At 42.1% G+C, this 10,285-nt stretch overlaps 1 protein-coding gene across 2 annotated transcripts in view; it reads right to left on the bottom strand.

The window, feature by feature from the left end:
• The window catches only part of LOC122671455 (magnesium transporter MRS2-I-like), a 35,311-nt gene extending 26,500 nt beyond the window's left edge, over positions 1–8,811 (bottom strand). For both annotated transcript variants that reach the window (XM_043868681.1, XM_043868671.1), the window contains exons 1-4: positions 8,253–8,811; positions 8,107–8,136; positions 7,751–7,901; positions 7,355–7,476 (exon numbers count right to left, since the gene is read on the bottom strand). In XM_043868681.1, coding sequence (XP_043724616.1) covers positions 7,355–7,476; positions 7,751–7,901; positions 8,107–8,136; positions 8,253–8,495 — 546 coding nt within the window. In that variant the 5' untranslated portion in view covers positions 8,496–8,811. The remainder of the gene's footprint in view (positions 1–7,354; positions 7,477–7,750; positions 7,902–8,106; positions 8,137–8,252) is intronic.
• Between the last annotated feature and the right edge of the window lie 1,474 nt (positions 8,812–10,285).

Below are 10,285 nucleotides of genomic sequence, written 5' to 3' on the forward strand. Positions count from 1 at the left end.
AATAAGACCTCGATCCTAAAGATGAAGGTGCTAGGGGAGCCAGGAGGTGATCCAGAGGGAGATCAGATGGAGCAGGGGGAGCAACAGGGAGAGGAGCAGGGAGATGAGCAAGAAGAGGAACAGGGAGACTTAGAGGGGATTGGTGCACAGTTCACTGACTTGCCCCCATATGAGGCGACCGGTGCCACCAGTTCACAGGTGCCAGAGTCCTACGGGTGGTCGCAGATGATGTCACAGTTCCAGGACCTCCGCACTCAGCGCACCGACATGTCTACCAGGATGGATCGGGGCTTCTCGTCCTTGGAGAGTAGAGTGGAATCAGTAGAGCGACGCTTGGACTTCTAGGATACATATTATCGCGTCGACTCACGACAGACCCAGCCTCCACCAGAGTAGCACTCCAGCTCGAGCATCTCTCTATGTAGCCTGACTTGACTCGATGTAGTTCTGACTTCTATCCCCTTTTCTTTTTTTTTATCATGATTTATGTTTTTTTTTTTTTTTGGTTAGCTTATGTCAATTGAAAGTAGTACTTTCAATCAAATCTCATGTAGTGGCTCGGCCATAGTAATCTTTATATTAATGTAATTATGCACTTGTCTTTTAATTGCATTGACCTCCCCTATAGCTTTTACTTTATAGCATGTTTTATTATTGGTAGCTTATTAGTCCTATTCTGCAACCCATGAATGTAGAAAGAGCCTCACGCTCTGATACCAAGCTCTGTCACACCCCAAACCACCCCCCAGGAGGAATAAGTAGGTGACCCGAATTGCATAACGGCAATCCGCCAAATCCCACGGATCTAGAAGCAGTTAATACATTCACGGACACACATCCATAACATTACCACAAGTAAAATCAAAGTGTTGCAGATAATCTATAATTATAAAGGAAAAAGAGAAAGCATAGTGATACGGGAAATGATAGTGATATATATACATAAGTAAAGTTGTTCATCTCCCCCACACAACCCACAAACTGAACAGTAAGATCTGACATATACATAAGCGGAAACAAAAGTAAATATGTACAGGGCGAGAAAACTCAACCCCAAAAAGAAAAGAAGAAACTAAAATAGGAAACAAGAACGAGGATAAACTCCTGACAAATCAAAAAGGAGTCCCCAAGACAAAAAGCATCAAGAGCACCCTTCACGGGTCTTCATCAATAACCACTGAGAATGCTCGCATCATCGGCACGACCTCCGTCGGGGTCCATACCAATATCATCATAACCACAAGGGCTCTCCTCCTCGTAATGAGCCTCCACGCCACAGCGGCATCCACCTGTAGAATCATCTAATAGAAAAACATATATAACAGAGTGTGAGCTCCACTGAGCCCGTGAGTAAAACGTATCATCATGCATGCATATGCAACCACATTCCACATGATCCTACATAATATGCAAGTCCAGTTATTTATTTATTAATCACCTATCAATACAACTAAGACAAGTTAGTGCTACTACAATCCCCAATACATGTATCCTTGGTGTGGGCTTGGTTACCCCTTCCCGCGATACACCCATTGAGTTGTCGGAGAGGACCAGCGCATAAATCCTTGGTCAGCCCGACCAGCCCTCTGTGATTAAACCTGTGAGATAACCGACTCAATATCATAATTCACCCTTTCGGTGCTTCCCGGCATGTAGCTCGAAGATCAACTTTGTTTGGCTTATAGCCATAATTTCACTCATCGGTGCTTCCCAAGCATGTAGCTCAAGGCTTCCCAGCTTATAGCTCAAGGCATCCCAGCATATTGCCGAGGCTTCCCGGCGTATTCGCCCGAGGTTTTATGGTAGTCCTCACAGGCATCCAACACCTTAACCCCTGTTGGCAAGGGTGCGTAGCACGGGTGATGAATCTCTAGCCCCATGTCTGTATGGCATCGTATGAGTCAGGCGGTGTCAACCATATCCCATTCTACGGGTTACCACAAGCTCATTTCCAAGCCGGCTACTGCATCTAGTCTAACAGTCACAATCATCATGATATATTCAAACAGAGTTGATCAATAGTTACGCGATGTGTAATAATAATGAAATAGAATTTGATTAAGTAACACAACATTATAATTATAAATTAATTGCCGGCATAATAATAATAATGTTCCACGTACATACATGATAACATTTCACTCACCTGGGTCTAGTTCTACGAGATCAGCTGTTGTTTCAGTTCCGGCTGCGGTCTGGCAGTATACCTCGAGCGCGGGACCAACCCTAAATATAAATCAGAAATATGTTACTTAATATTCCAAACTATTTTTGGACGTCCTAGGGTTGATCTAGGCTCACTGGTTTGACTCGGTGTGCAGTCAGTCATCACTTGGAATTCTCTAGGCCTTGCACTGGGCTTTAGGTCCAAGTCCCGGTGCATCATTCGGAGAATATGGTCTAGGGGCAGAATGGTAATCTATCCCCTGCAGTACATGTATCTAGGTCACAACAGCCATACAACACTGTCCCCAAGTCAGCAGTGTTGCAGGGCCAACACAGGCAGGGTTTCCAAGCCCTGCGGGGCCCACTTGGGCACCCAAGGTGTTCATAATTATGGGCAAATGTGAGGAGGGGTATTTTGGTCATTTACCACCTCCTTACAATGCTTATAGTCCATATGTGGAGGTCCCCAAAGCAGATCAACAAAATTACCTCTTTTAATTCTCTGGGCGATGTCTCTGGGTGATGTGTGCATCGCATCGCCCAGAGCCTGTTTAGCACGTGAGCAGGCTCCAATTCCTATGTTTTGCACCACGGGCAGTGCCTTGATCAATCCCCCATGCATGTTAGGTCATTATGGACCTCATGGGGTGCAGTTTGCACTGATCTTCATGGATTTTTACCTGGGCCCACCTCTTGGCTGCCAGGAGCTGCCCAGACAGCCTAGTGAATAGTAACCCAGTAGAGCTTCAGCTGCAGACCATGGATTTGGCTGCATGCAAGGGTTGTTTCACGTGTGTTAGGGCAATCTAAGGCTGTTGCAACTCATGGCTAGGCTACATGCAGCCAGGGCACACAGATCTGAGTCCAGACTGCCTGTTCTTGGTGCAACAATGCAATGCAGTGCAGTCTGGCACATGCATGGATTTCGGTCTCAGGTGTATAACAGCAACCAAAATCATGTCTCAAGGCTCAGATCTTCCATGCAACATGTTTGCATGTTAGATCTGAAGCCATACATGGCAGCCGCTTAGTGTTTTGGGCAAACCATGACCAAAACTCATCCAAAAACACAGAGATCTAGAGGGATGAACGGTAACAGCAATATGGCAGCATTTTTAAGGTATGTTTTCATACCTGGAATATGCAGGGATGGCTGCAAGACTGGGCTGATGCACAAGGGATAGCTTCCTTTCCTTCTCTCTTCTTCTTTCCCTTCCTTTCTTCTTCCTCTCCTTCTCTTTCTCTTTCTCTCTTTTCTCTCTTCTTTTTCTCTCCACGGTTTCAACAATGTAATAAACTTCTAAAACTGAGCTGGGGTCTTCTATTTATAGACCAGCCCCCACTGAGGTCTGTTTGCTTGCTTAGGCCCCTTTTGAGAATGCATTTTTAAACTGATTTTCAGTCCCTCTGGGCACTCAGGTGGGGCCCACAGGGGTCCAAGGGTATGAGGTGGTTCCTCAGACTCCCTTCAACCTATGGAGGGTGCCCATGTCTAATATGGGTGGTCCCCACACATCTACAGATTAAAATAATGCATTTTTCCACTCTGGGAGATGTCTCTGGGTGATGTGTGCATCGCCCAGAGAATACAGCAAGGCTGTTTCACCTTGGGCTTGCATAGGGTTTTGACCCAGGGTTGGGGCCTTGCACCTACATGTCACTCAAGGCCCTTTGCATCTATTTTCAGGTGTGGGACCCACATTCATGGAGAGGAGAGAGAATACCTGGAGTCCAAGCAGTACATTGTATTGTGGGCAGTACAACTGCAAGGATCAGCAATCCATCTTCTGACAGGTATGTATGAGGACATCCTCGAGGGTTCTCCATTAAATTCAATCACTGGAGTGATACTCCACAGTGTGCTTGGATGCCATGTCAGGGGTTCCTGTCCTTCAATCAAAAATTCCAGCCAGTCAGGGGCAGGTTTGACACCTAGTCAATTTAGGTTATTTATTAGTTAAGGATTGGGTTAGGCCTTTCCTTTTTAGTGTAGGAGTCTAATTTTGATTCTTTATTGCTTTTGCTGCTCTTCTTCTTCATTGAAGATCTCTTGTAGTTGATCAAGATCCCTTGTGTTTGATCAAGGAATCCCTTGTGTGCGATCAAGGTAGGTTGGTGTTTGATCCAATCGAACCACCTTATGGTGTGAAGCCCGGGTGTTATTTTCTGTTGTTCTTATTATTCCATCATCTTCTTCATCCATTAACAAGTAAGTATTCTTCTATTTTCCTGCACCAAGAACCTTTGTTTCTAGAAGAGTACATATTTTTTTAGATTAAGCGATCCAGCCATCAGATCATACTCAATTTTTTTTTATCAAATATCAAGAACCCTAATTGGGAAACTCGATCCAAAATTTAGGCTGTTCTGACCAGCTGATTGGCTGTTATAGTGAAATTCCTGTTTTGCCCTTTTTCTCCATTAAAGCCCTATTTCATGCTTGAATCGATTCTGATTTGCTACACCTATTCAAGTACTGATTATATGTTTTGTTCATGATTGATTCGACTAACCTTCGTTAATTTCTGAACCCTAATTTTATTAGCTAAATTACTGTTTTATCCCTACTCCTACTAGTACTAGGATTACCTTATCAGTTGCGGATTCAACCACCCGATTGGGTTCAAACTTTCAGCAACTATTCCTCTAACCTTATACTGAACTCGATTGGAGTTATAGGACCATTCAACCATCTGATTTTGTGTTATTGATAATCTCCCCAAATCTGGAATTATTTTTCTATGAACAGATCTTGTTTGGCTACTGTTTTGATCATTCAAATTCAGTACTACATTACCCAGCTAAGTAAAACTTCAAGCACCTACTCTAGAACCCATTTCTGGCCCTTTTTCTCTTAACCCTATCACCTAAAGCCAAAACCACAAAACCTTTGGGTTACTAAATCCCCAAAGCAATGGCTAATGGGCTTTTAAGGCTCAAAAGCCAAAATTCCATTGGGAACAAGGACTGAGAGATCATTATCGGGATTGAATAAGACATCAGTCTGAGGATCAACGGATCATTGGGAAAGTCGTGCAAAACATTATTTTCATTTTTCAAGTCCTCTATATGGTTGTACTACAGTCATTTGCAATGCAATAGTTTATGCTTACACTGTAGAAAATAGCATATTTGTGATAGTTAGTGTTTACGATTTAGGACAGTACATGGCCACAAGCTTCATCCCGTGGGAGGAAGGGAGAGTGTATTCTATGGTCTATACCACAAATTTAGTTTTATTAGCATAGGTGACAGTCTATTTCCTTGTAGCTCCTACCAATGTGCATGCAGAGGGGGAGACAACCACATAATTGCTCTGATGATAAATGTTGCACAACTATTTGATATACATAAGGCAAAAATATAACCAACGAATTTACTAACAAAAAATTTGGAACAGATCAATTCTCCATGTCCTACAAGAGGAGGAAGAAGCCAGGTAATATGATTGTTCTCAAATTTATCCCTCTAAGATCTGCTTCAGAGATAGAAATGAGCCAAGATGCCAAGTGTGACTTCCAGTAGTTATAAAACTCAAAAATGTACAATTGCATGCAAACCCAAGAACACAGAAAGGACCCAAATAATATGATTGTTTTCATTTTCTAGTTGCCGCTTTAGATGCAGAAAAGATGTTAATTATATGAACTTCCAGTAGCCATTCACTCAAAACTATAACAACTGCAACAACTCAAGGAAGGAAACCTTCCGTTTGACATATAAGCTGAGCTTTACTAGTTGTGATCAGAACTATGCAACCAACTAATCAAACTACGGGCAAAACCAGAAATAGGCAATAGACCACACTCCACCTTTAACAAAGCTACCTCAACTTAACTCCGCCTTATCCCAACTGAATGAGGTTGGCTACATGAATCCTTTTTCTGCAATTAGCTCTATTCAAAGCCATACAAAAGATTCCAGACCCAAACTCTACATGTCTTTCCTCACAACTTCCCCTATGGTTATTTTAGGCCTACCTCTAGCTCATTTAGCACCTTCAATTTGAAACAGTTCACTTCTCCATACTGGAGCATTTAAGGCCTCCACAGCACATGCCCATGCCACCTCAGATGAATTTCTTGCAACTTATCATGAATAGGTGCAACTCCCAGGTTTGCCCTAATTTGTTCATTCTTTATTTTATCTTTTCTAGTTTTACCACTCATCCAACGCAACATTCTCATTTTAGCCACATTAAGTTTGTTTAAATGTATTTTCTTAACTGCCCAACACTCAGCTCCATATGTAATTGCTGGTCATACGACTGTTCCATAGACTAGAGCCACTTTAGATTCTGCAATATTTTGTTCATTAATCACTCCAGATTATTTCATTTCCATGTAAAGATCATTTCCTTCATGAGTACATTCGCCTACTCCGCCAAATACAGCCTTCAGCCTTCAGCCTTCAGCTTCCACCCAATGTTCCCAAACCGATTGAATTCCTTATGAATTCAGCGAGATGAGGGTAATGAAGCGAGAATGGGCATCGCCCTTCATCTACCACCTTCACTCAGCCTACTATATAGAGGCCTCGCCTGTCATCTACCTCTAAAAACTCAAAACCTAGACATCAACACTCGACTAAAAACACACTTGCTCAAAAAACAAAGACAGAGAAAAAAGGAAGAAACTCTATAAAATTTCCCTTTGAGTTTTAAATGGATACACCGACCACACAATACTCCGGATGCACTCCTCCATTTCATCCACCCTATTATAATTCTCTATATAATATCATCATCTATCTCTCCTTCTTTACTCATGATTGAACCTATGTATCTAAAGCTATCACATTGTGGTAACTCCCTATCATCAATTGTCACCACCCCACTCTCATTCCTATTGTTAGCAAAGCTATCTCCATCAGCAATTATCAAAACACAATAAGGAAATTCATGAAACAGAATGTAAGAGGACAGGCAAAAGGACAAACCCGATAGCAGAAACTTAATTAAAAGGCCAAACTATGATATTGTGAAAAACATAATGCTAGCTTCCGTCACAAAGCAAAATCGAATGTCCAATACACTATCCGCAGTCCAGTGTGAGCACAAATTACCCACTTTTAGAGTTTTAGTGCATGCAAACATACAAAGAGTATAAGCCTGAAATGTACAGAAATCAACTATATATTTCATTCTGTTACTAAACTAATAAATAGGAATGAAAAAGTCATTTGTAACCTTCGAGGTCAGCTCATCTAAAGCTGGGTAAGCAGCGGTCTCCAGTTCTGTTGTACGTGCACCAAGAAAACTACAAATGGCTTCTAATGCTACTTCCAGTGCCCGAAATTCAAACGGGGACTCTGCATAGCATTCCCAACACCATGACAAAACAAAATATAATAACACAAATTTAAAATTATTTTTAAAAAAATAAAACAGAGACGAATTGGTTCTACAAGGGGAACATGCTTGCAAGGAAATAATCCCTTCCAAGACGGGGCAACAAATAGCAAGACAATCAGCGGGATCCTTTACTTCTTTTGGATCACCAGAAAAAGTTTCAAAAATTTTAGAAGGAAATACAAAAGAAACAAAAACCATACAAGACAAGAGCTTCATTAATTATGGGTGTACCATCTTCTTCGCCTGCTTCATCATTTTGCCCACTCAGATGCTCCTTCCCATCTCCTTGTCCTTGGTGAATGAGATTCGAAGGTGGCAGTCGCCTTCTAAGTTCTTCAACAATGGGAATAACATTATCATCTAGTGGATCCCGAAGTAATACCTAATTCCAGAAGAAACAACAGACTGAAACTAGCGTTATTGCCGCCTTCTAAATTGTTAATCTTATACCAGATGCTCAAAGAGAGATAACTGAAACAGCTTAACATCAGAATTTTTCCAACTAAAGTTCCACAAGTAGAAAAACTGAGAATACAATAACAAAAACCAACAATTAAGGGAAACAGGGGTGAACTAATTAAGTTTACCTCATCTGCAGTGATTATTGCTTTGATATGCTGAACATCAGACGCAAAGTAAAGAAAACAAGAATTAAAACAAGGTCAGCAATATAGAAGACACATAAAACCTCCAGAAACACAGCAAAAACAGAATAAGGATAACAGAATTTCACCTCCAAATTGAGAACTATAGCCTTCTCTCGACCTAAAATGGTGGAAGGATACGACAACAGAGGGTCGAGGATCCTGAGATCTCTGGCGTGAATCTGAACCCTGTGCATAATAGCATACTTGTCGACATCCAATATAGTGCCCTCTCCAGTGCAATCCAGCAATATCCAACTCCTCGAGACGGCTGTTTTCTTCTTCAGAGCAGCCTGAGGATCCGCAGGAACGATGTGTCCGTCTCGAGCCATTAGTAACCATCCCAATCACATCCAAGAGCACATACGGTTATCAACAAGTAGTAAACCCTAACGAATTACGAACTTTGAGAAGCTATATCTATCGGATATAAATCTTTACGTGGTCAATTGAGAATCTGATACCGTGAAACACTGACGTAAAAGAAATACAATAAAATTTCCATGAATTAGGAAAGCAGTAACTGACAGAGACGAATTCGAGTGTTTGTTGAGAAACGAATCACAGCAATCGCCATTAATGGGATCTCCGAGGCTCTGAGATTGCTGGTTGGCTACATGGTTAAAAAGGTCTGGACTCGGCGAGGGGGGAGGGGGGAGAGTGGGAGACTATGTCGTAAATTTGGAGTGTTAATTACTTGGTTTATACTAAACAAAAAGAAAACATTAATTAGGTATTAGAAAACCGAACCCTGTTTCCTACCCGGGAAAAACGAACCGGTGTTTCGCCAAATTTGTCATGAGCCAGTGGAGCTGCAAGGAGCCGAGCTATGGAACGGCTCAATGAGCTGAGTCTGAACCCTGGTGTTCTCTCTCTCTCTCCCCTTCACAATGGCCACTCTCCTTCGCCTAAGATCTTTTTATGGCGTTGTTGCACAGATAGTCTTGCTGTTTATATGGCATTGACCAATAGACACCTCTTGATGATAGATATTTGCCCTATTTGTTATGCAGAATCTAAAACTGTATTGCATTTGCTTGTACAGTGTCCATTTGTGGCTTCTTGTTGGAGAGCCTCCCTCCCATTTACGCATTGACATTTCATGCTTCCATGGTTTATCGTTTCAGGACTGGATCTCTTTTTTGCTTAGCCAGTTTGGCAATTCGACTGATAGTAGCGATATTGTCATCATCTTGGTTTCAGTGCTATGGGCTCTTTGGAAAGCTCGCAACCATGCGGTTTTTCGTAGATGTGACCCTGATCTTAGGCAAACTATGTATACTATAGACATTTTGGTGGCTGAAGGCAAGCAAGCGGCCCATCGGTCCAAGCAGCTTCGTGTGGCTTTACCCATGTTCTCTATGAGTCCTCTTCCTTCATTGCCACTCCCTCCATTTCTTTTTCACAGATGGTGCATGGTCTTCTTCTTCTTATAGGGGTGGTCGTGGAGTGGTTCTTCAGAATAGCTCTGGACGTTTTTTGGTGGCTCAGAGTACTTTTGGCTTTGGTATCTCCCCCTCAGTTATGGAAGCTGAGGCATTGTGTGATAGTCTTTTGTTGGCGCTGCGTTTGGGTTTGCAGCACATGGTTATCTTCTCTCATTGCCAGGCTCTATTGGCGGCTCTACACTCTTCGCCTAGTACGGCTGATTAGGCTACTTTGGATATTGTAGTTGATATAGATTCCCTTGTCTGTCAGTTTTCTTCTGTTCTATCTCGTTACATTCCCCAGAAAGCTCAACACTGAAGCTCATTATTTTGTTGTACAAGCTTCAAATTTGTTTCTTTCTAATGTTTGGTGGCTAGTCCCCCCCCCCTCTATCCCTGTTGTACTTCGAGCTACTTGCCGGAATCTTTCAAATTAATAAATCATGGTAGTGTTGTGTTAAAAAAAAGGTCTCACCTATAGTAAATACACTTATAACTAGGGGTCTCTAAAGTTGGCCCATATAGGTAGGTCTGACCTAAATCTACTGGTTGAAGCTCGAGACTGGTTCAAACTATTACTAAACATGTTCGGCTCAAGCAATTACCGATTAATAATCGGGTGGTACCGATACAAGGCGGTGGCCCGACAGGAGGCGATTGGGATTGATTGAATGTTGTGATTGACTGATAACCGA

Source organism: Telopea speciosissima, chromosome 1, assembly GCF_018873765.1.
Source record: "Telopea speciosissima isolate NSW1024214 ecotype Mountain lineage chromosome 1, Tspe_v1, whole genome shotgun sequence".
NCBI lineage: Eukaryota > Viridiplantae > Streptophyta > Magnoliopsida > Proteales > Proteaceae > Telopea > Telopea speciosissima.